The sequence below is a fragment of the Pseudozyma hubeiensis genome (genome assembly GCF_000403515.1).
Source record: "Pseudozyma hubeiensis SY62 DNA, scaffold: PHS45, whole genome shotgun sequence".
Classification (NCBI taxonomy): domain Eukaryota; kingdom Fungi; phylum Basidiomycota; class Ustilaginomycetes; order Ustilaginales; family Ustilaginaceae; genus Pseudozyma; species Pseudozyma hubeiensis.
Genome location: NW_012133827.1, coordinates 764063 through 788443, shown reverse-complemented (window position 1 = coordinate 788443; position 24381 = coordinate 764063). Strand labels below are relative to the sequence as shown.

The 24381-nt window shown below is 57.6% G+C and overlaps 10 protein-coding genes across 10 annotated transcripts in view; 5 read left to right on the top strand and 5 right to left on the bottom strand.

The window, feature by feature from the left end:
- Positions 1-346: 346 nt before the first annotated feature.
- PHSY_004714 (hypothetical protein) lies at positions 347-2971 on the bottom strand (the record flags this gene model as incomplete). The annotated part of the gene is made up of 1 exon (XM_012335326.1): positions 347-2971. One exon carries the CDS (start codon positions 2969-2971, stop codon positions 347-349), a length of 2625 nt encoding a protein of 874 aa, XP_012190716.1.
- Positions 2972-3998: 1027 nt separating this feature from the next.
- PHSY_004713 (hypothetical protein) lies at positions 3999-4539 on the top strand (the record flags this gene model as incomplete). The annotated part of the gene is made up of 2 exons (XM_012335325.1): positions 3999-4048; positions 4278-4539. 2 exons carry the CDS (start codon positions 3999-4001, stop codon positions 4537-4539), a joined length of 312 nt encoding a protein of 103 aa, XP_012190715.1.
- Positions 4540-4763: 224 nt separating this feature from the next.
- Positions 4764-8630, bottom strand: PHSY_004712 (hypothetical protein; the record flags this gene model as incomplete). The annotated part of the gene is made up of 1 exon (XM_012335324.1): positions 4764-8630. The coding sequence occupies one exon, from the start codon at positions 8628-8630 to the stop codon at positions 4764-4766; it is 3867 nt and encodes a 1288-aa protein (XP_012190714.1).
- A 602-nt stretch (positions 8631-9232) lies between these two features.
- PHSY_004711 (porphobilinogen deaminase) lies at positions 9233-11476 on the bottom strand (the record flags this gene model as incomplete). The annotated part of the gene is made up of 1 exon (XM_012335323.1): positions 9233-11476. One exon carries the CDS (start codon positions 11474-11476, stop codon positions 9233-9235), a length of 2244 nt encoding a protein of 747 aa, XP_012190713.1.
- Positions 11477-12321: 845 nt separating this feature from the next.
- PHSY_004710 (hypothetical protein) lies at positions 12322-14418 on the top strand (the record flags this gene model as incomplete). Its single annotated transcript, XM_012335322.1, has 1 exon — positions 12322-14418. One exon carries the CDS (start codon positions 12322-12324, stop codon positions 14416-14418), a length of 2097 nt encoding a protein of 698 aa, XP_012190712.1.
- A 110-nt stretch (positions 14419-14528) lies between these two features.
- On the bottom strand, positions 14529-16706 carry PHSY_004709 (hypothetical protein; the record flags this gene model as incomplete). The annotated part of the gene is made up of 1 exon (XM_012335321.1): positions 14529-16706. One exon carries the CDS (start codon positions 16704-16706, stop codon positions 14529-14531), a length of 2178 nt encoding a protein of 725 aa, XP_012190711.1.
- Positions 16707-17183: 477 nt separating this feature from the next.
- Positions 17184-18124, top strand: PHSY_004708 (methyltransferase; the record flags this gene model as incomplete). Its single annotated transcript, XM_012335320.1, has 3 exons — positions 17184-17634; positions 17713-17777; positions 17867-18124. The coding sequence occupies 3 exons, from the start codon at positions 17184-17186 to the stop codon at positions 18122-18124; spliced, it is 774 nt and encodes a 257-aa protein (XP_012190710.1).
- Positions 18125-18359: 235 nt separating this feature from the next.
- Positions 18360-20219, top strand: PHSY_004707 (hypothetical protein; the record flags this gene model as incomplete). The annotated part of the gene is made up of 1 exon (XM_012335319.1): positions 18360-20219. The coding sequence occupies one exon, from the start codon at positions 18360-18362 to the stop codon at positions 20217-20219; it is 1860 nt and encodes a 619-aa protein (XP_012190709.1).
- A 698-nt stretch (positions 20220-20917) lies between these two features.
- PHSY_004706 (hypothetical protein) lies at positions 20918-22372 on the top strand (the record flags this gene model as incomplete). Its single annotated transcript, XM_012335318.1, has 1 exon — positions 20918-22372. The coding sequence occupies one exon, from the start codon at positions 20918-20920 to the stop codon at positions 22370-22372; it is 1455 nt and encodes a 484-aa protein (XP_012190708.1).
- A 152-nt stretch (positions 22373-22524) lies between these two features.
- The window catches only part of PHSY_004705 (RhoA GTPase effector DIA/Diaphanous), a gene marked incomplete at both ends in the record, with an annotated part of 6609 nt that continues 4752 nt past the window's right edge, over positions 22525-24381 (bottom strand). The window contains one exon of the mRNA XM_012335317.1: positions 22525-24381. This exon is cut by the window's right edge and continues 4752 nt beyond it. Coding sequence (XP_012190707.1) covers positions 22525-24381 — 1857 coding nt within the window.

Here is a 24381-nt window from a genome sequence, read left to right as displayed (position 1 = left end):
CCCCCCCCTTCATGAACAACAACCCTCACCTCACACACAGCAACTCCTACTGTACGCCGGGCGACAAGTCAGCCACCTCAAAGACCCACCACCACTCTCCGTCTTTCATCTCAGCGTCGCAAGTGTCGCAGTCAACTCAGAACCTCGTCCAACCCCTCCCGCTCACCTCTCCTCGCCCCTCACACCAGCCTCTCAATCTTCCCTTAATGCATCGCGCGCGTCTAGAGGACCACGAAGCATGCATCATACACACCCTAACACAGACGCTAGCTAGACTTGAAACATGCAGACAACTTGCGTATAGTTCCATACCTCTCTATTGTCAAGCTACAAAATAGGGAGGGCCTCACTTCGACCCACGTCGCCAGCTCGTCTCCAAATCCGCCTTGCTAACCCCCTGCTGCACAGTCCCACCTCCCACAACACCATTCCTTCCGTTGCCGTATCCGTTTCCACCCGCAGTAGACTTGGCATCCTGTACCGACTCGATCGGCGTGGACGAGGCATTCAGCGCAGCGGCATACGCATCGTTGCCCACACCCGGCGCCCTACGAACCCTGCCATTCGGCATGTCCATACTCGAGGCGCTACCAGTGCGTCCCGGACCAAAGTCGAACGCGTTGCCCGGCGCACGACCCACAGGCGCTGGCAAATTCGCCGGCATCTGATGCCCCGACGCCGGGCGAGCAAACTTGTTCGTGCTCGAGTGTCCGGCCGGCGACGTCCCGAACGGCGACCCGCTGCGCTCCGAACCGCCGCCAATGTTGAGCGCCGCAACATTCGGGAAGCCCTGATTGGGACGTGCAATGAAAGATGGCCCGATCGATCCGGAAGCGCCTCGCAGCGGTGGAATCACATTGCGCGACCCACTGCCATCATATCCACTTGACAAGGTTCCGGCAGAAGCAGATAGCTGGTCCATAGAGGCGCCGCCGTCGGACAGTGCGCCATAAGTGGCGGCCGACACGCGGTAGCTAGGTCGATGGCGACGCGGCACCTTACCGTCCTTCACCTTCTCCTGCGGATTACCATGCATCTTGGAACCCACACCCTGCTTGCGCTCGTAGTGGCGCTGCCACCCCTCGTGCTCAAACAGCGGTTGCGCTGGGTACCCGTCGATCGTCACATCCATCTTGGTTGTCTTGAGACCGTAGCGTCTGCGCTCTTCGGCCGATAGCAGCCACGGCGTGTGCACGTAGTCGACGTGCAAATTGCGCAGCGCCGGGATCCACATCTTGACATAGTCGCCGTGCGAATCGTAGTCCTTGGCCTGCTTGACCGTGTTGAACTGCCGAGAGGCACGCGGATCGTTGCCGACACCGGCGACGTACTGCCAATTGCCGTAGTTGGACGTCGGGTCGTAGTCGATGAGGTGCGACTGGAAGAATTCGGCGCCGATACGCCAGTCGTACCCGAGATCCTTTGACAAGAAACTGGCTACGTTCTGACGACCTCGGTTCGACATGAAACCCGACTCTCGGAGCTCGAGGATGTTGGCATCGATAAAAGGGATGCCAGTGCGGCCTTCGAGCAGACGCGTCATCTCGTGCTCGGGCCCATCCTTGATCGGGTCCCACTTGCGCCACCAGCCCTCTTCCATCTTTCTGGCGGCCTGACGCGGGTCAGTGGCGCGCTCGAAGCCGCCAAGATCGTAGAGCAGATGACCGTACTTCTCGGCGACGAAGAAAAAGTAATCTCGCCAGAGCAGCTCGAATCGGACCCAGTAGGTGTTCTGATCCTCGCCAAACTTCTTCTCGTGGTCGTCCAACGCTTCCCAGATCTGTCGAGGCGAGATGCTTCCGTAGGCGAGGAAAGGCGACATCTTGGTGCTGTAGGCGTGACCGATGAGATTGTTACGCGTCTGCTTGTACCGCGCTACGGGCGGTGGATCGGCTTTGCCCCATCGCGTCGAGTCGGCCGATTTGCCACGCACAAAGTACCAGTCGAGTCTGTCCAAGGCTGAAGACTCGCCACCGCGCAGCGGGAAGGCGGAGCCAGGATGACGTTGTTGGAGAAGCGCGCTGGCTTCTAGTGTTGGCGGAAGTTGCGAGTCGTTGAGTGGAGTGAGGAGGAAGCGGAGAATGTCGTGGAAGGAGACCTGACCCTCTTGCTTGTCCTTGGTCTCGGGAGCACGAGGCGCGAGGCCATCGACATCGACCTCGTACGATACGTCGAGGGCATAGTCGGGAGTGGAAGGAATTGCCGGAGGGAATGCCTTGAACTTGGCAGGAGAGTGCTTGACAGGACGGACCATCTTTGTGCCTAGCGCCTCGACTTTTTTACGGAAGGGGGTAAAGACATCGGGTGTCTCGCTGCTTTCGAAGGGGAGATCGGATGGGTGGATGAGGGTCTTGCCGTTGACAAACTGGACAGGGACGCCACTGCCCTGCAGCTTTTCGATAATGTTGTTCTCGACATCGATCTCGGGGTAGGTCATCTCCTTTTGAAGCCAGACACCTTCGACGTGGGTGCCCTCGGCCTGGAAAGCATGTACAAGGTTGTAGATGACCTCTTCTGGTGTACCGAATCGGATGAGCAAGTCGGAGCCGACGGATCGCAGGCGGGATCGTACGTCGTAGACTGATTCTGAGACGAAACGGGTGCGGAAGCCACCGGTCTTCCAGAAGCCGTACTCTTTGGTGCGCGCCTCGGGACCTTTCCTGTGGTAGCCGGGCAGACCGCTGAGCTCCATCTCTCGCTCGTCGAAGACAAAGACAGGGAGAAGGTAGTCAGCAGTGGAACCCAAGAGAGCCTCGTCTTCGAGTTTGCTTAGGTCGACTGTCTTTTCGGCTGACGATACAATGGGCTTGTGAGTCTGATGGGCATAGTAGAAAAGGGGATTGTCGTGAATGCGCAAGTCGAGTCGAAGCAAGCAGATGAGGACGCTTGGAGCGCCGGCTTCGGAGTCTAGTGTGGTCGAAGTGCCGCCATGCGAGGCGCTTGGCGATGTGGAAGAGCTGGAGCCTTCCATGGTTGCGGTCTACGAGGTTATGCGTGGAATGTGGGTCAGAACACGATATGCTGGCCTCCTTCAAAGATGTGGCAAAAGGCTGGAGAAGAAAGTGGGGGAGAATGGTGGGCGGCACAAAGAGGTTGGTGGGTTCGATGAAAAGTATTGCAAGCCGAGCCTGAACGAGAAGCTGAGTGGAGATACACCAGGTTGCCAGAGGAGAGCCAGAGATCGATATAGACCGGCGCGGAGGAACGATGCTATTGCTCTTCGACGCTCTGATGATTTGAGCGAGGGAGGCCGGCAGTTGGGTCGTCGATCTCGTCGGCTAAATCGTTGGATGATCTACTGGCGGTTTGAGCCTTGGTGAAGATGCGTCTATGGCAGCGAGAGTTTGAGAAGGGTCCTATGTTGTGTGAGAGCATATGCAAGTCGCAAGTATGATTACTGTATGAAAGAGGAGTGAATATTGGTTGAAAATGGTGCTGCTGGCGCTGTGTCGAAAGGAATATGCACAGAAAGGTGGCGACGGATGAGCGGGTGAGCAGAGAAAGAACTGCGACAGCACAGGAACGCCAGAGCGTAGTCAAAGTGAGATATGTGGTGGTGAATCGCGATGGCGACGAGAGAGAAGGAGGCGGACGGTGAGGACGAGGGCTGAAGCAAGTCGTCTGGAATGCCCGAGTGAAAGCGGCTGCAGAGCGCAGCGCAGCAGCACCAGCAGCCACAGCAGCGTGAGTAACGTCAATTTTTATTCTGGCTGGCCAGAGGCACAAGAGCGCGACCAGAGTGCCAACGGCAGCTCGACAACAGTGCAGAGCTGACAAGTGAAGGGCTTGAAGATCGCGTAGTTTTGCACGGCTGACTGTCCCACAATGTTAGACCATCTTCTTTCGATGGACCGGAGAAAAAGGTGAGATCGGAACTGCATTTGGGAGGGAAAATAAAGCTCGTTTTCGCTGCACGTCTATGCAATCCGATCGACCACGCTCATCGGCATCAGCAGACCGTCGCTGCTCGACCACCTCAACTTCTCGATCTCCAACGAATGACACCTCTGAACAGCATCTTCGAACGACATGAAAAGAACATCATCAGGTCTGCGTGAGAGAAAGTAGAGCGGAACGATCATGTGACGGTATCACTGTCGCAATGGACACCGAGCCGTACGTTGTGGTGTGGTATAGTGTAGTCATTTTCCTGCTTCCAGATGCCGTTCACTGAATTGGTGATCGAATTGGTTCTTCTGATTCTGGCAAGGAGCTGCAACCGTGGGCGCCGCCGTGTTTTTCCACCGTCCGACTTTGTTGCTCGGAACAGTCTGCAGGTCCGAGACGATTGCCACGGAGTCCGAGTCGGAAACGGTGCAGAGTGTACATGCCAACGTTTTAATCACATCGGAAGAGGCGTTCCCTAATTCTGCAATGACACAAGACAATAGAGAGAGACCAATGACGCTGGCAAGCAGAAAAGATGACAAATGCCAGTATCTTTGGTTCCAGAAATTTGGTAACGGTATGTGGCGCTTTTGTATCAAGATCAAGGCTTTGTATTCACTGCGGCTGGATCTGATCCGAAAACCCGGTTAAACGTATGTTGAACGAATGTTAGTTCCCCAGCGGCTGTACCGCAACACCCACTACTGTAGCCAGCGACAAGATCCGTTGCAGCCCAGGTAGGCGTCGAGCCACCGTCACACACTCACTCGCAACATGACTTTGCAACGACACACATGCTCCATACGTACTGCACACCTTGTTCGGATAGTCAATGCTTGTGTGAATTAGATCGAATGACATTCTTGTAGAGAGTATCAAGGAGAAACACCGAAGCTCATCTTGATACCCATCGCCGCCAGTTCCGCTACCAGGTACTTGAGCACGTACGGCACCGCGACCACGTCCAGGTCGCCTCCGGTCAAGCTGTTGATCACGTTGCTCTGCGGGATTCCGATGGTAGCCTCCACTCCGCCGATGGGTTGCCTCTTGCCGCGCAATGGCTCGAGTCCCTGTTGACGACGCACCTCGTCCTCCGCTCTGCAGACGCGGCAGAACTCTCCGTTGGGTCCCAAGATCGGTGTGGTGCCCTGCGTCGACATATCGATCGTCGAGATCGAACCACCGTGACCGCTGGACGTCGACGTATCGAAGCCTACCGAGAGCAACGATCCACACGTTCGGCAAACGTACGACGTCGAGTAGTCCGAACAGTTCATCAATCGATCCTGAAGCATGTACGACGTTCCGTGCGCCAGCAGCGCATCACGCTCCATCTCTCCGAATCGAATACCACCTGCGCGCTTCCTACCCTTGATCGGCTGACGCGTCAGTGCGTGCACAGGTCCCGTGGTACGCACCTGGAACTTGTCGTTGACCATGTGACGCAGACGCTGGTAGTACACCACTCCGAGATAGATGTCGGCGCGCAGCTCCTGACCCGTGATACCCGAGTACATGGGTTCGTTGCCCACGTGGTTGTAGCCCGCAGCCTTGAGCTGCTCACCGAAGAACTCGGTAGGAGTGAAATCTTCGCTAAACGTGAACGGCGTCGAGTCTTGGGCGATGCCGTGCATGGCACCGGCTTTGCCTGCGATCGACTCGATCAGCATTCCGATCGTCATACGCGACGGGAAAGCGTGCGGGTTGATGATCACATCCGGCTGCATCCCGCTCTCAGAGAATGGCATGTCGACGGCGGGCCACTTTTGCGAACAGACACCCTTCTGTCCGTGACGCGAAGAGAACTTGTCGCCGATGACGGGCGAACGTGTGATGCGCAGCATAATCTGCACCTTCTGACACTCGCTGTCGCCTCCACCCGATCCAGCGTCGGAGCCGAGCAGACGCACGGTGTCGACGTACGCGTACTCGTCACCCTTGAACTTCTTGAACATGGTCTTGCCGCTCACCTCGTCCCAGTAGGCGCAAATCGGCTCGCCCGCCAGCACCTTCTGTCCCACGTACGGCAGACCATCCTGGTCGAGGATGGCACGCTGCGCTTCCGTGGGGCGCGAATTGGGCGCGAATCCAAAGTGAAGCGTCGGGACGCTCGAACTCGACTTGCCCTTCAGGTCGCGAAGATCGATTGTCTCCGACTTGTACACGGTGCCGTAACCGAAGCCGCGTTCGTGCGCGCTCTTGTTGAGGATCATGGCATCTTCCATGTCGTATCCCGTGTACGAAATGACAGCGACGATCGCGTTGGTTCCGTTGGGATAGTCGTCGAAACCATACTTGTTGTACAGCTCCGGTCGCACCACGGGCGTTTGGGGCGTTTGAATTCGGTACAGCTTGTTGTCCGTCCTCCTGCTCACTGCAGTCGAGGCGGTACCCATGGTCTGCTTCATCATCTGCGCCTGGTAACAGTTTCGTGGCGATTGGTTGTAGTCCGAGAACGGTGTGAGGTTGGCGAGCACCGAAAGGATCGAGGTGGGCGCCAGCTCGACGTGGCTCGACACGCCGGGCACGACTTCCTGCGGGTCGCAAGCAATGTCGAGGTAGACCTGCTCGAAGGGACCGACCATGTCGATCTTGTTGTTGTGCAGCAGTCGCACAGGACGCATCATGCGGGCGCGGTTGGAGAAGAGGTAGAGGCCGGGGTACTGTCCGGCGCGCGAAGTGGGCACGAACCCGATCTCGAGGTCGAGCGGGACGTGGTGCAAACCCTCGGTCTTCCAGATTCGAAGCGCCGTAGCCATATGCTTGGCGAGACCGGGTGTGGTGTAGCCAAGGATGGCACCGTCAAGCTGCACCACGACAATGTCCTTGCTGACGTTGGCGTTCTTCTGGCTGGCAGCGCCGACGGCGCCGACGGCGAAGGCGGCTTCGGTCATGCCGAGACCCGAGAGCAGCGCATGGATGTGTGAGACGTCAGGCTGGCGCGTCGTCATCCTGCACGTGTGCGAAAAGTGGTTGAGCAGACCGCATGGCGAGCCGTCTGGCGTGTGCACGGGACACAAGAAGCCCCAGGCTTCCGGAAGCAGCTTTCGCACCGAGGTGGTCTTGAGCTCGGCGAAGAAGGCACCTCGATGCACTGAACGGAAATGGGCGAGGTAACGCGCAAAGTTGAGCTTCTCGGCCATGATGGTGAAACCGGACGTCTGCTGTAGGTCGAGACCCGAGGGCGACGACAGGTTGCCCGTGGCGAGGAAGGAGGCGATCTTGACACCGATGTCGATGTTGACCTTGGAGACGGTCTTTTTGATGTATCTGGAATCGAAAAAGTCGACTCCTTTGACCTTCATTCGGACGTCGCGAGCGATCTGGGCGCGGACGTTGCTGACGGCCTCGTCGATGCGTTCCTTGATGATCTGGCCAACTAGGAAGCCGGGCATGAGGATCTCGTGGTGCTGCGAAGAATCGGCATTGTCGGCGCACGACTCGCCGGCGACGAGCGAGTAGAGCTTCTGGATCATGAAGATGAGCATCTTGTACTTTTCCCTGGGGCTGTCGAGGTGGACGAGGAGGATGCGGTTGATGAGCTCCGTACCGACCTGCGCGTCGGTGTAGTCTTCGGGACAGCCAAGGACGACGCGGAACTTGGAGCCGAGGTACTCGAGACACTGGTGTCCGGACCAGAGACTGTACTGCTTGAAGTTGCGGAGGAGCAGCTCGACACGGTCGGTGAGGAAGGTGTTTTCAAAGTCGCCCTGGACGATGGAAGCAAAGATCTCCTTGTCGGTGGCATCGACGAGCGCTTTGAGCACCATGACGACGGGTACCATGTATTCCTGCTTCCTCCAGCTGAAACGCATCGTGAGTCCACCGTTGTGGAGGTAGTGGACAGCATTGGTGACGCTGATGAGGTCCTCCTTGTGGAGACATCGGATGACGATGGCCTTGTTGGAGTAGCTTGGGCCACGCTTCTCGAAACTGGGTCTCTCGATCGCCTGTGCGCTGTTTGCCTTGGCGACGATGAGGTATCGGATCAAACGCTCGTTTCCGTTGACGAGGAAGTAGCCGCCAAACTCGTTGGCCTCCTCGTGGTGAGCGACAAGCTCTCTTGAGGACATGCCGCGCAGGTTGCATCGATTTGACCTCACGAGGACAGGGCAGTTGCCCAGCGTGACAATGTCGCTCTGCTCTGGGTCGCCGTTGACGCTCCAGCATATTCGTGCAGTGAGCTTGCCCGTGTAGGTGAAGAGCCTCTCCCTCGCCTCGGAGGGAAACACTCTGCGTTCGCGAACTCCCTTTGCACGCTCGTTGATGAGCGGCTTTGTGAGGTTGACGCTGTCCATACGGAGGGTGATGCGATTGCCGAGGCCATTGTTGGCATCTCCTTGTCCGTCAAAGACGATGCGTGGCGGCAAGCGGCGCAAGCTCTTCTCGAGCAGGCCGGTGCCTTCGTTGACGAAGCCAGAAACGGAAGCCAAGGCGGGCGGGTCCAGCGATGGGTCCTCCGCCCACAGCGCATTGAAGGACTCGATATTGGGTGCGACGAGTTCTGTGAGCTCGGGTGCAACGAAGCCATTGTCTGTGGGAGCAGAGTATCGCTCCTGACGTTCGAGGGGGAAGAAGGTGTGTCTTTTCTTCCAGAGCGGCTCCTCAGTGTCGATGCCAGCCTCCTGTCTTGCAGCCTTGAGAGCGTTGGGAAGCGAGTGCACGGTGTCTGGTGGAGTCGAAGGTCCGTCAAAGGACGAGCGTGAGCTCGACGAGCTGGCCGACGACATGGAGCTCGACATTGCGTTTCTGGACCGCTCTCGGACGATATGCCTTCGGAGCCTGAACAGCGGCTGGTACGAAGTAAGTAGTGATCTGGCGCTTCGTCAGCGTATATGGGCTGTTGATGATGTAGGTATGAAGTGATGAGCGTGTTCGACGCAGCCCGACCGGATGAGCTGATACGAGGTGCAGGGAGAGGACAAGACAGAACACAGCGAGCGACTCGAGCTTGTCAGGGTTTCGAGGTTAAGAAGACTGAGGCAGACGACAGCCCTTTTTTTCAGCTGAGCCAGAAAAAGGCGGACAACCTCAAATGCACGGTCTGCCAATCCACTTTCTCAGAAAAAAATTCTCAAATTTTTCCTCCAGCCACAGCCCAGTCTCCGCAATCCGGATCCACCGTCCTGTGAATGTTCAGTGGTGTTAGCTCGACATCACTAACACTTTTGGGCTTTTTATGCAGGTCCCAGCTTAGACAACGCTGTCGACAGAGATCTCCTGCCTCGAAGTGGAAGCATTGCAGGTAGCGATGACTTGTCCTTAGGAACGATGCTACATTAACGCAAGATACTGCACAGTGTACTGTCAATATGCTTTCCAATCCAAATACGGCCATTGCAGATCATACCTCCCAAGCTTTTGGCTGTCCATCGTCACGCGCGACACCTCTACGGTCCATTTCCAACGGATCGCAAGCCGCATCGGCTTGTCCGCCCGTGCCCGTGGCATGAGCATCTCTGAACTTTTCCAGCTCCGCGCCGAGGCTGATCTCTGCTTGCCCGCGCATCCAGCCATCTCTTGACTTCTTGAGTGCATTGAGGTCGCCTTGCTCGGCAGCCGACGCCACGCCGTTGGTGACGGCGATCGAATTGATCTCGCCACCAGGCAATCCCATCGACTTGCGCTTCCTCGCCTCTTCGCGCCGCCGACGATCAGCTTCTTCGGCCATCTTGCGGTGTCGTTCCACTTCCTCGAGGATGGCGCGTGCTCCCTTCTTGTGCGCAAGCTCGTGTGCAACGTGAATGCCGAGCTCGCGTGCATCTTCGACCGTCTTGCAATGCTTCGAAGCAGAGTAGCGCGACTCCTGGCTGCCGTCGAGCGACACGACAATGGCGTCGAGGTGCAGCGTACGTCCTTCCGTTGCAGGTGTAGAGCGGTCCACGATGCTGTACGAGGTCGACACAATCTTTTCGGCAATGGTCTGTGCATTCGTCGATGGCTCGGATACTTTGGATCGCGCTTTGGCGGCTTCCATCTCCTGGACGCCCGTAGCCAGCGATTCGAGCGGCGGTCGCTGTGGTGGCGACGAAAGGGTCTCGCCACCGCCAGAGAGCTGGCTGGCGGGGATGGTGTGTCCATCTCTGATCAGCGGCACGCCTCCGTTTGGCAGTTCCGCCTTGGCATCGGCATCGCCCTGTGTCACAAAGTCGTCCACAAGTGCAATGGCCTCACTGCGTTGACCCTCGATCTGGTCGTGGTCATCAAAGCGCGTCTCTACACCAACAGGAATCGAGCAGCCACCTTCGAGCTCTCGGAGCAAAGCACGCTCTGCTTCGGCTCGGAAAGTAGCGCGCCAGTCGCCGATCGAACGAATGAGCTCTCGAATACGTGCGTCCCTGTTGGTAGTTGGATCTGCACCTTCGGGTGGGGTGCGCACTTCGATCGCCAATGAGCCTTGACCGACCGAATGTAGCAGCACGGGCGAGCTGAGGAACGCAGTGATGCGTGCGTGCATGTTGAGTCGAATCAGACCGGCGGCAGCGAGGATTAGGGCTGTGTACGGACCGTTGGGTGCATCGAGCTTGGCGAGGCGAGTGTTAATGTTTCCGCGAACGTCGCTGAACACCAGATGAGGATATCTACGGCGCAATTGCGCCACTCGACGCACTGAAGAGGTGCCAATGACCGATCCGACTGGCAGCTCATCGAGAACCTTGTATGGCAGACCAGCCTTGACCACGAGAGCGTCGCGAGGATCTTCGCGCTCCAGCACGGCAGCGAGCTCGAGCCCGTTGGGCAACGCCGTTGGCACATCCTTGAGACAGTGCACAATGGCGTCGACACCGCCTTGTTCCAGTGCAACTTCGAGCTCCTTGGTCCAGATAGCCTTTCCCTCTCCTCCGATAACATACAGCGGCGATCGCAGATTCTGGTCACCGGCAGTCGACATCGATGTGATGGGGAAAGCGTGCGGACGTAGGGGCGCGTCGGACGTCGTCTGGAATCCCTGCAGCAGGTTGCGAAGAAACGCAACATCGTCATTTGAGTGCTCGTCGCCGACCTCTTGCAAACGAGCGGCCGACGTTGAAGGCTGTGATGAAGAAGCAGAGCCATCGCTGCCGGTGTCGGTGTTGGGTTCGAGTGCACTTGCCATTCGCTCCAACTGAGAGCGGAACAGCGGAGATGATCTTCCGAATCTTGCTTCGAGCATTGCGCTTACGTGGGAGCTCTGCACAAGCGCAAGCTGACTGTTACGGCTGGCGAGGACTAGCGTGCAACTAGGATCGAGGCCAAGCTGGCCTGCTCGGTCGGACGGCAATGGGTTGATGTTGGCCTCTTTGCGCTGCTGGTCGAGGATCTGAGCCTTGTTGAATTCATGAGCGGAAGCGCTATGAGTGACTGCCAGCTCGTGAAGAGATGGGAGCGTTGTCGTGGAGGAAAGCATGGAGGAGGATGTCGAGCGCGAAAGCGGAGGCGTCTGCGCGAGATCTTCTGGAGATCGATAGAAGATGCAGCGAGAGTCGGTAGGGGGGAACAAGGTTGAAGCTGGTGCATCCGGAACAGGCGGGTGACCAGGAGGAAGAGGATGCGACTTGGCATGTGGCACTGGGCAGGATGAACCGTCGCTCCAGGATGGCGCCGGCATTGGCTCATCCTCGACTTTGCGATGCGATGACGCAGGAGCGTCGGAATGAGAGTCTTGAGCAGGCGACATGGTGATCGGAGCTCTTGGAGTAGGGCAGTAACTGCGGATCCGAGGGGTCTGCTGCGAAGCCTCGCTTCAGTGTTGAGGGCCCTGAGGGGAAGGCAGTAGTTGACGTCGGGCTGAGAGGAGCGAAGGAAGGTGATGGTAGCGGTCCAATTCCGTCGGTGGCTTGAATAATGCCTCTTGTTTGGAGATACGAGCCTATCGGGAACTCGTGCCTTGTGTCCTGGTGGCTGGAAAAGTAGACGCCTCGGCCGCTGGATTAGAGCTGAATCTTGCTGGAAGCGCGAGAGCGTCGGTCGGTGTTGTTGTACGGTATGAACGTGAGTGCGGAGTTGCCGAAAACCGTAGCCACACGAGCTCGCCTCTTTTTTCGCATCGAAAACGCCGGCTCGAGCCGGTGGCCACTCATCGTCCACGCAGTCGCCTATTTCTAATCACGCAAGTTGAGGCATGTATTAGTCATGATGCTATAATTCCTAAGATCGGACCCTCGCGAAGAATTGAGATTTGGGAAATTTTGGCTTGACTTTTTTGAAGGGTGTGTGGAGCTTTGGCAAGACTCATTGTGACTTTTTACGCAGTTAGCTGCTTCATTCACCATCAATCACTATCCTTCGGATCAGCCTATCTGCGAATCAGCCTGCTCCAACACTTTCTATCAACCACAACTCACGGCTTGGCTGCGTGGGAAGCACCTGCATCGGAAGAAAGCGAGCAGCGGGGTTGAGACAGCATACTGCGCACGGCTCGGTGTAACCCGAGGCCATTCTTCAAGAGCGACTATGGCGCGCAAAAGGTCGAGGAACGACGGCAACGCTGTCCGAGCTGCCTCACCTTCCGATAGGGACGCACTTCCAGCCAAAGTAGTGCTGGGAGAGGACGCAAATGCCTTGCCTGGCAGCCGGAAGAAGCGTCCACCACCGCCGCCCGCCGATAACGAGCTCGATCTCGAGAAGCTCATCTTCGGCGGCTCCTCTTCTCTCCTGTCTCACCCTTCAACATCCAAGAGAACTACGGGCGAAGACGTTGTGCAGGACGACAGTGATGGCGAAGATGATACGGCATCTGCAGATGAAGGCGTAGCGGACGATGATCTTTTCATGGTCGATACCGCGGGCGGCGACGATGATGGGCAGCTCGACGATCAGCAAGGTGGTCTTGTATCCGGCTCACAACAGGGCAGTGACGAAGACGACTCGGACAACGAAGACATTCTCATCGATCAGATTGCCGCTGCCGGCTCTAGCACACCTGCCGTTAAGAAGCCAAAGCGCACAAAGAGGTGTGTTTGGACCGACCCAGACGACGAAGCGCTCAGCATCGACCTCACGCGCAACAACAACCTCGCAGCCAACGGATCTCGTGTCGGTGTCGCTCGCCTTCGGCGTCTACGGGAAGAGGTCGGCGAGAGCAAAATTAGCGGTCTCGAATATGAGCTGCGACTCCGAGCTCAGTTCGAAAAGCTTCATCCCCGACCCGGGTGGGCGTCGTTCCGACTCACATCGCTGTCTCAGCAACCAGATGATTCGGAGGAAGGGTATGGCGAGTCTGCCGTCATTATCAATGAGGACGTCAGCAAGGGTATCCACGATCTTCTTCGTAGCGACACGGGTTTGGTCGAAGGGTACGGCTCACGCGATCAGGACCTCGCCGGCAAATCTGTCAAGGCTCGCGGCAAGCTCAAAGCGGGTGAAATCGAGCTCGACCGTCTGCGCAACGCCAACGATGCCCAAAACGCAAACGCCATTGCGGCCGAAGAGTCGCTTCCAGGCATTGAGATGGTGCGCTTCCATCCTAGCCCTCGTGCGAGTGTCCTCATGACTGCATCGAAAGATCGTCGTGTGCGACTCTTCCAGATCGACGGCAAGTCCAACCCGCTCGTCCAGACGATTCACGTGCCTGACCTGCCGATCCAGCACGCTTCGTTCCACCCGTCCGGCTCGTCGGCGCTCATTTCGGGCAATCGCCCTTTCCTGTACGCCTACGACCTGCAAGCTGGGCGTGTCGTTCGATCCGTCCCGTGGCGTGGCGCTGGATCGCTCGCCTCGCAGTCATCTGCGGAGGACGACGGCAACGAGCTCAACTTGTCGGATGCCAAATTCCAACCGCACACTGCCGAGGAAGGCAACCGATTGCTGGCGATCGGTGGTAGACGCGGTGTCGTGCATCTGTTGGACTGGGGGCGCTCGGGGGCTGCCGGTGGAACGCGGATTGGCGGTGTCCGCATGAACTCCCCGCTCGCAGGATTCACGTGGGACGCTGCTTCGGTGTTGGGTGACAGAGGCACGGGCATCGGCGTCACGGGCACAGGCAAGGATGTCGAGCTGTTGACCATGTCCAGTGAAGGGAGTGTCCACTTGTGGGATATCAGGAACATGGGTCTTGAAGTCGGATGCAGTTCCATCTGGAACGACGCTGGCTCCTTCGGTGCTAAAGGACTGGAAGTTTCGCCCAACGGCAAGTTCTGGTCGGTCGGAAGCGACGGCGGTATCGTCAACGTCTACAAGCGTCCCGCCGACTCGTACTCGCCCACCACCAGCACCTCTGTCATCCCGTCGTCACGTGCCATCGACGCGGTGCTCGGAAAGGTCCCCGGTGGATCTATGGATCCAGTCAAGACGATCGAAAACCTCGTCACCACCACCACCACCATGCGATGGAACGGCGACGGACAGATTCTGGCTGTAGCATCCAAGCTCAAGAAGGACGCGTTGCGACTGGTGCACTTCCCGAGCATGAGGGTGTTTAGCAATTGGCCGACGTCCGGTACGCCGTTAGGTAGTGTGAGCTCGGTCGATTTCAGTCCTGCGAGCCAGTATGTGGCGATTGGAAATACGAGGGGTAAGGTGTTGTTGTATTCGTTGCGACATTATTTGTAGGTGGACGCACACAGTCAGTCAAATGCATTCTCTCAAATTTTTCGAATGTGTGATGGTATCTATGATGTTGCATTGGAGTTCCGATGTGATGAGAGAGAGAAGAAGCATTCCTAAGCGCTGACATGGAAGTACCTGACCTCGGCGACGATCACTGCTATCCCGATCGCTGTACTCGGTAGCACGACCACCGCGCACCACTTCAGGAACTGTCCTGCACCCACCCTTATCCCGCCCTGTTTCAACCCACCCAACCACAGCAACCCTGCCAAACTGGCGGCGAAAGTTCCACCCAACGCACCCACGTTCGAACCGAAGGCGATCGAGTACTGCGCCACTTTCTCTATAAGCTGTTGATCCCGCTGGGAGAGGTGGGAGATTCTCTCCGTGAAATACGGCGATCGAACGGATTTCGTCAGCAAGATGGTAGCACCGATGTTGGTACCACCGATGTTGCAGAGGACGATTCCCAGAAAGGAGATGAAGAAGGCGGTGGGGATGTAGCCGGAAGAGCAGACGGTTCCGAGACCGCGCGAGAGGATGTTGATGAAGCCGACGTGGGCGAGAGCTTGGACGAGGATGAACATGGAGAATGCGAAAGGGAGGAGGGGGAAGGGGAGGCGCGAGAGGACGATGGAGACGGTGGGAAAGACGGTGGTTAGGTGGGAGTGGAACGCGATCAGTCGACGAAGTGCGTTTCGACTGCGAGGAGATGCGGCGGGGATGGCGGTGGCTGACGAATCAGTGCGTTTGATATCCGACCCCGCAGCAGCAGCAGCACCATTACGATCACTCGTAGCGGCAGCAGAGGTAGATACGGCTACCGCTTCCATCTCAATCGCCTCCGATCCGTTCCCCACCACCGTCGCTTCCCTTGTAACCTCCTCCCTCGACTCCTTCCTCTTCTCCAACCGCAACTTCCTCCACCTCAACCAATCAGCCACCCCATCCCTCACAAAGCACAACACCGCTCCCGGCACCGCAATCTCAAACACCTTGACCCCGCCGATCACCGACGTCCCCACCAGCGTGGCTAGCGTGGCAGCCATGACGATGCTGCCGAAGATGGCGCCGGTCTTGTCGACGAGCGCGGCGCGCGGGTCTACGTCGGGACGGATGATGGTTTCGGGGATGTAGATGAGCGGATGGGTACGTTTGCCTTTGGACGATTTGTGGATGGGGATGGTGGAAGGGGTTTCCGAGTTTGGAGTTGTGCCTCCTGCCGCTGTTGGCGAGGTGGCAGTGTCAGGGACGGCCTCGCCGTTGTCGACGGGAGCAGTGGATCTCTGACGGATCTGACCGCTGCTCGATCGACCCTGCATCCTAGACCCGATCACGGGGACGCTCTCTACGAACTTCCTGATGGTCGACTTCCCTTCTTCCTCCCCCTCCTTCTCCCTCCCGCCACCCGACTCCTTATTCCTGAAGTAGATCAGCATCGCTCCCAACCCGCCCACCGCAGACGCAAAGGCCGGCAGCACCATGTACGCGGTGTACGTGATAAAGTCGACATCGAAACCCGTGGCAATCACCAGATTCGTCGGATTTGAACTGACCAACACGGCGGACGAGATGTTGGCTGCCACGAATTCGGCCCAGATCCAAGCGTCCGGTGGGCTGATCCCCGCCACCCTGGTGAAGTAGACCAAGAAAGCGGTTCCCGACAAAATCACTGGGTCGTTTCCGACGAGAACACCTGCTGACCAGAAGAAGAAGTACAGCAGAAGGTAGAGCGTTTTGCCTTTTGCTTCGCGTCCCTGGCGACCGGCTTTGAGACAGATGAGGAAGGCGAGATAGCGAAGCAGACCTGTGGCGTCCAAGCTGATGGCGATGTAGGCGAGCGAGATGAAGAGCGCGAGGACGTCGTACGGCTCGATACCGTCTTCTCCGACGATGCCTTGCTTCACCTGTTCTCCACCGATGGTCGTGGTGGCCAGCAGCACTAGAACACCGATGACGGGGGCAGAGACGTGATCGATGGTGATGTACATCGATTTCGAGTGAGCATCATCGGGATTGCGCGTGTCAAGCTCGGCTTCGACGGCATCTTGTTCCTGCTGGTCGACGTCGGGTGGTCCTGCGAGCGCGAGCCAGAGTTTGCGACTGGTACTGCGGATAAGTTTGGCGATGGGAGCGGGGATGCGAATTCGTATGGGATGGATGACTATGAGCGAGACGATGGCGAAGACGATGATGGCAAAGATGCCGAAGCCATTGAGCGAGGTTCGCGTGGTATCGACTGTGACTTGGCCAGCCTCTGCGCGTCTGTCGAATAGGATGGGATCGTCCATCTTGATCGATTGCGCGACCGCACTATAGGACGGAGCAGACGCTTCGACCGTGTAAGTAGGAAGGGAAGGACACGAAGGATCGGATCGGATCAATGTGATGGCATTGCGTCAGGAGTGCGACTGCATCGCTGTGGAAGAAGTTTCTAGAGGATGAGAGCAGTGAAGGATGGTCGAGATCCACGTGCGAGAATGCACGAGTTGACCGGCGGTTGGCACTTTTTTTAACATTTTTGCTCGACGGGCTGTGCACTTTGATTTGACCGACAGCCGCATCACTACGCTTCAAGGGACTGCTCGCCGTTTGGATCTGTACGCCCTTGAAGAGGGATGCTACGACGAGCTGCACCCCTGATCGCAGTCAGAGGTAGTGCACACCCATCTGCAACACGAACGCTCCCGCCACGTAGCACGCTCGATGGTGCTGCGCAGCACGTCCGATGCGCATCATCGAAACGAGGCGGCTCTTCCAGCCGTTACATGCAACGTCAGAAGGCCGACGTCTACGTCAAGCAGCGCACTCAGCCCAAGAGCCTCAACAAGCAGGCCTCCATCCAGGATGATCATGTCACGGCAGCTCCAAGTGGATACGTGGCACGATCAGCGTTCAAATTGTTGCAGCTGGATGATCGGTACAAGTTCCTGCGGCCAGGACGTGTGATTGTAGATCTGGGCGCTGCTCCAGGCGGATGGAGTCAAGCCATAGTCGAGCGTACCCGAAGTAGGACGGCGGGCAAAGTGTTTGCTCTGGATCTGCTGCCGGTGGTCGGCATCGAGGGCGTCACTTCGATCCAGGGCGACTTTCTCGATGTAGAAACGCAAGAAAGGCTCCGACGCATGGCGGCAGATGCAGCGCTAGGCAGTGTTGACGAGAACGATGCCGACAAGCAGTCTGAGGGCTTTGTCGATGTCGTCGTCAGCGACATGATGGGTGAGTGCACATGATCATCAGCTAGTGACAGGGTTGTTCAGCTGACTGACTGAAGAGCTGGGTGATTTGACCTTGCAGCAAACACAACCGGCAATCCCATCACAGATACAGAGGCGTCATTAGAGCTCTGTCGAGCAGCAACTGTAAGTCGAGGATCCGGCTTCAATCGCTCTGTCAAACTGATCAGGCGGGCAAGACGTTGACAACTTTCCCCGCTCATCTTACATCACAGGACTTTGCGTTACGCACTCTCAAACGTGACCACCACCTGCTGCAAAGTCAAGAGCGCAAGTCTCCCATCTCGCTCGCCTCGAAGTCGAGTGTGCTGGTGATGAAGTACTTCATGTCGCACGAAGCGGATTCGTTCCGCAAGCAGGTGCTCAAGAAGCACTTCCACTTTGTCAAGGCGGAGAAGATGGAGGCGAGCCGCAAAGAGTCCAGGGAACAGTTCTGGATCTGTATCGGTTTCAAAGGTCGTCAGTCAATGTGAACAATATGACGATTGAAAAGATGCTAAGAGCATTTCGTGGAGGCTTGTGAGAGCCTGAATGATGACGGCTCACAAGCTTGAACGGCGAATTCAGTCTGGACCCTGCGTCTGATTTTGTTCCAGCCGCTATGCCAGAGAGGAGCGCGCGTGCCAAAGTTGAGCGTGTTGGTCTCGGCGACGCTTTCAAACGAAAAGGGGCTGGCTATGCGAGCTTCTTATCACGCTGCCTCTGCACATGCGCACCATCATCATCCCGAACTCGTACGCATCTAATAACGACCCTCGCAACCCCGCCTCTGGCTATGCATACATCATAGTGAGCGTTCAGCAGAGCTCCCTGCATCTTCGACCCACCTCATTCAGACACCCGCAAGACTCACTCAGCATGTCGTCCACCACGCAATCATCACCTCCTCGAGCCGGCTCTTACATCCTTGTCTCATCCACAGCGAATCTCGATGAGCCCGAAACCATACCTGGAGAGGTTCCACGATCGTCTAGCTCCAGACCTCGGCTCTTCTTCCTCTTACCGCTGGTCGCTGCTCTCGATGTCGCAACCGCTCTCACTCTCGGCATCCTCGTTCTGACGCAGCTGTCCAGACACGATGAACCGGCAATGCGCATTATGAGCAAGGTGTCGCACCACGATCCCTTGTTGACACTCTCGTCACTCGATCCTGAGAATAGCAAATCGGGCAATGCGGCGTGGGAGCGTCGCAAGATTGTCGTGCTCGTCATGGCTTTTTCCGTCGCGCGTGCGTGCGCGTATGCGATTGTGGGTTTCAGCAAACGCATTCGCCAGCTCGGTGTGACGGTCGCCGCCATCAGCATCCTGAGCACCCTCTTCTACGTTTCCGTTGCAAACCTGCTCTTCCAGGCGAGACCGAAGCCAGGTGTACTGGACACGCCTAACCTCTCCTGGTCCAGCATCTTTGCGTCGGACACGTGGCGCTGGCCCGACGCATTCCGACATTTTGAGCCAACGATGCCCATCCTCGTCGGTGCTCAGATGGCTTTCACGTTGCTCGAATGGATTCTGTACATCGCCATCGTCGGCGTCAAGGTTCCACCGGGCGGCAATCCGGTGCAAGCGAAACGCTGGGCGAGGGATTTGGCGCAAGATCCGCAGTTTCGGCGCGGAGTCGATGCGCAGAGCCTCTACCCTTCGGACGATGGTCAGGAGGCAACAGCTGCCGAGACTGAGCACAGCGCGGGGGGCTCGCACACGCAGACTGAAGCCAACATGGAACAAGGTAGAGCGCAGCTTTCCTCGCCCATCTCGAATCCTTCTCGTGGAGGTCAAGCGGACGGCAGCGAACAGCCTCTGCTAGGTGCGAGCCCTACGACCCCCCGTGGGTATGGCAGTATCCTTACCGAACAAATGACGCCCCAGGCGCAGGGAAGTGTGCGAAGCGCGCGCTCGCCCGCAGCAGCACCGTCGCAGGGTATGAGTCGCAGCGCATCGGCCCGCTCGGGTCTGTACTCGAAATCGCCCGGCGCTGCTGAACTCGGCGTCGGCGGCATACACGCAGAGGCGCTCGAGGACGAGGATGACGAGGACGATGAGCATCGAGATGGTGAAGGCGACGAAGAAGCCGAGGGCAGCGATCCAGACGATATCATCGACATCACACCCAACCGTGCTGTAGCGCGAAAAGAAGCTCGCCTGAGACTGGCACGTGCAGCTTTGCCCGAACGACGGGCGTCCGGAGGCACGCTATCGACGCTCAGCATCTTTGGCGGCGGTGCTGGTGGCTCAAGTGGCGATGCAGCTCCATCCAGAAACGACGGCGGAGGCGCGCAAGGTGTCGGCGTCTTTTCCGACGAAGCGGGCAGTCCGATCGCACGCAACAACCGAGGGGAAACATCGGCAGCGCCTTTGCTCATGGTCGGCGCTTCCGACGAACCAACCAGAGCCGAGTCTGCAGCTGCGGATACATCGATGCAGTCGTCCAACTCGATGACGCTTCCATCGTCGAGCAGCACACGTACCGTATCCACCAGAGCGAGCTCGTTCAAAGATCGCAAGTTCAAGCTGCCAAAGTGGATCAAGCGTGGAAGCAAGAAGGGAAGGATGACGGACCACGATGTCTAGCTAAGATGGAGTTCTCCTTTTGACGTTTATACCCGTTCAATGAGACGAGATTCATTCATGATGCCCTTTGCATTCTCGAAGGATGAGCGTGTGTAGGAAGAGTGAGCCCTTGGACCCTGATGTCGGCTGCAGACCCGAAAAGTCGATTGCTGATCAGCGTGGAATTTGGTCCGACCTGAGCTCAGCTCAGCTTTTCTACTGCAACGGTGGCCTATCTCCGCACGCTGGCTTGTTCGCGGATTACAGGTACAAGATTCCGGCGTCTCTTTGGTTCGCTTGCGTCATCCGTCTCCTTCTGTCGGCTGGCTCGTGCCTCTTTTTCTCGTTTGCCGCTGAGCGAGGACGATCCTGGACAAATCGGATATCCCGTCATAGCACACCTCCTCCCCTTCTTTGCCCATCACATCAGATCGAATCTACGCCATTGCTTCTTCACGCAGCAAGCTCGCCTCCGTTCGCCCACCATATCGCTGTTTGCCTCTTCCAGTTCGCTACGAGTGCTACGTGCCTCGAGAGCTTCTTCGCCCTTAATCCGATCCATCAACACTGCTACCGTCTCTAACCTCATCCCATCCTCATCCCCTCGTCGTCCCGTCACCATCGCTTCCTCCACCAACTCCACTGCTGCGACTCGTCTCGCACAAACCTCAACCCACCTTTCTTCTGCCTCACCCTTCTCCACCTCGTCTTCCGCCAAGATGCCTCCTGTTGCCAAGCCTTCCTCCACCCACTATGACATGGTCGTCATCGGTGGTGGATCCGGTGCCATGGGTGTTTCGCGCCGTGCTGCGGCTTACGGCAAGAAGGTGTGCGTCATCGAAGAGGATGGTCGACTCGGTGGCACCTGCGTCAACGTAGGCTGCGTACCCAAGAAGCTCATGTGGCACGCCGCTGATATGGCAGAGCATCTCAAGGAGGCTCCCGAGTACGGATTCGGCGATGTCGTCAACAAGCCTAAAGTTCCCGGTTTCTCTTGGAACTACTTTGCCGAGAAGCGTGATGCCTACGTTCGCAGACTCAATGGTATCTACGACAAGAACCTCGACAAGGACGGCGTCGAGTATTTTTCCGGTCACGGAAAGTTGACCGGCAAGAATGAGGTCGAGGTGACCATGCGCGGTGAAGACGGAAGCTTCAACGCTGGAACCTACAAGGTCACGGGCGACAGAGTGGTGATTGCTACCGGCGGTCGACCGATCATTCCTAGCGATGACAAGATTCCAGGCGCTTCGCTCGGTATCAACTCGGATGGATTCTTCGAGCTCAAGGAACAGCCCAAACGTGTCGTCGTCGTCGGTGCTGGTTACATCGCCGTCGAGTTGGCCGGCGTCTTCAATACGCTCGGATCCGAGACGCATCTGCTCATCCGTCACGACACCTTCCTGCGTCCCTTCGACCCCATCATCTCGGAGACGCTGCAGGACTACATGTCCAAGACGGGCCTCAACGTCCACAAGCAGACCAACATCACCAAGGTCGAGGGCACAAAGGGTGGGCCGCTCACCATCCACACCGACAAGGGCGATCCCATCGAGGCCGACTGTCTCCTCTGGGCGATCGGTCGACGACCCAACACCGACAACCTTGGACTCGAGACCGCCGGAGTTGAGCTCGACAAGGCAGGCAACATCGTCGTCGACAAGTACCAGGAAACCAACGTCCCCAACGTCTTCGCCATCGGCGACATTCAGGGTAAAGCGCTGCTCACCCCCGTCGCCATCGCAGCAGGAAGGAAGCTCTCCAACCGTCTCTACTCGAACCACCCTTCGCTCAAAGACGACCACATGGACTACGACAACATCCCCACCGTCATCTTCTCCCACCCGACGTCCGGTACCGTCGGTCTGAGCGAATCGGAAGCCGTGGAAAAGTACGGCAAGGACAACGTCACGACGCACACGTCCAAGTTCACCTCGATGTACTACGGAATGTTGGAGCACAAGGCTCCGAGTGCATTCAAGATGGTCGTGGGACCGGAGGAGAGGGTGGTGGGATTGCATATTGTCGGACTGGGTGCGGATGAGATGCTGCAGGGTTTCGCCGTGGCGGTTAAGATGGGTGCCAAGGTCAAGGATTTCCAGGAGACGTGTGCCATTCACCCGACCAGTAGTGAGGAGGTGGTGACGATGGTGCCTACTACCAAGAAGGCGTAGTGCGTCTCGGTCTGCTGTGTTTGCCGTTGCGAATTTGTGATTACCCTTGATCATATATCTGCTCAATTACACATGCTTGTCACAACATCTCACATTCGCAGAGTTTACAACGTCGCAAAGTCGTCGCTGTCATCCAAAGTGGTCGTGAAATGCTAATCGTCGCGGTTCACAGGATCGCCTGTCAGGAAAACCCTCGACAGGGGTCTTCTGGATTCGTTCTTGATCCTCAGACTCTTTCGTCCGCTGAGGGTTCCGCTTGGGTTGTTCGAGAGGGTTGCGTAGGCGCTGTCCCTCGCGTGGGGGCCACGGAGGGTGGAGGAGGCGAAACGCGTTCTACCAATGGTGCCTGTGGCGGAGTGGGGTTGGGTGTCGTCTTCGAGGGGGGTTTCGAGTTCGACGGGAGGACGGGTGAAGATGCGGGAGGAGGGTTTGGTGGGTGAGGTGGAGGGTGAGGTGTCGCGCTGGGCGGCGAAGACGTTGGCGAGCTTTCGACCTGCTGCGCCAGCACGGAGTTCTTTGATCGCTTCGTCGAGCTGACCACGACCGCGGTAGGATCGACGTCCCATGTTCGGTTGCTCCTTGACCGTTGTTTCGTCCACCTTGGTTCCCGCGATCCTCGATACGGTCGGCGTAACGTCGTCCTCCTTGTCCGTCTCTTCCTTGGACCCTACGACCAGCGGTCCGCGTACCTCTGGGCCAAATTGCGGAATCTTCATCCCAAACCTTCCCTTGGCAGCAGCCGCTGCTTTCTTCTTCTGCTCTTCCACCTGCCTCTTCCGATCCGCCTGCAACGTGTCCTCCTCGGCGCGCATCAACGCCTGCCCGAAACTGCTCACCAGTCCGAAGAACTCCTCCGCCTTGGTCTGATTAGGATCCTCCCCAAAGTAGACCAACATCTTCCCCAGGCTGTCCTGCACCGTACTCCCCGCCAACTGCAGCGCCCTCACCTGCGGAGTCGACTGCCGCACAAACTCAGCCATCGTATCGACAAATCGATCGCTCTGCGAACTTATCCCGATCCTCTTCAGCATCTCCATCTCGTCCTTCACCGTCGAATGACCACCCACCAACGCCGCCACCGCCTGCATGATCGAACTCGTAGAAAGCCTAGCCGCAGCTTCTACGTGACTGCAATCGTCCAAAAACCCAACCAACCCCTTGTCCATCCCGTTCAACACCCTCACCACATAATGCAGCAGACTAGGCGTCTCTCCATTCGCCCTCACCGGCTTCGTATCCCTCAACTTCAACAGATCGCCCAGCTGGAACCCACTAGCCTCCCCCCTAAACGTAGACGTATTCAGCACGTTCCCGATCGTCAACACCGTCGACAGAACCGCCTTGAACTTGGTGCTCGCGTTGATCTCGTCCACCGCATGCTTCAGCGTCCGCAGATCCGGCTTCAACTCTTCCAGATCCATCTCGAATTTGCGCATGTAGATCATGCATCCCAAGCGTTCTGCGAGACGCGGGATGCCGAGCATCACGTGGAAGAATTGATCCGCCTTGCTCAGCGTGGAGATGTCGCCGTCGTAATCGCGCACGAGCGAAAGCTCGTCCGCAGTTGGGAGACACGACTTGATCGATTTGAGGTTGTCGATGCTGAGTTTGGACTCGTCGCACTGCAGCAGAGCTGTGCGGAGCTCGGGGAAGGACAGCTTGATTCGCGTTAGAACGATGGACACGTTTTGCGCTCGAGTGAGATCGAGAAGCGTAGTCGGGTTCGCTTTTCGGCCCGTCTGCTGGACCTCGGGCACAGGGGCGGCGGGCTTGCTCCCCATCGCAAAAAGCTCGTCCAGACGATCGATCTCGCCGGTGACGTCGACGGCCGATTTTGGCAGATCGCTCCACACGGTGCTCGTGAGCGAGTGTGCCGGCAGCTTGTTCCAGAACAGGCCCTTGCGTTTCTTTTTGGGAATCAGCGGCAACGCTGGTGGTTTGGGTGCGGTCGGCCCAGCAAGCATTGGTGGTGGCGGTGGTGGGATCGCCCCAGCGGAGAGAGGCGGTGG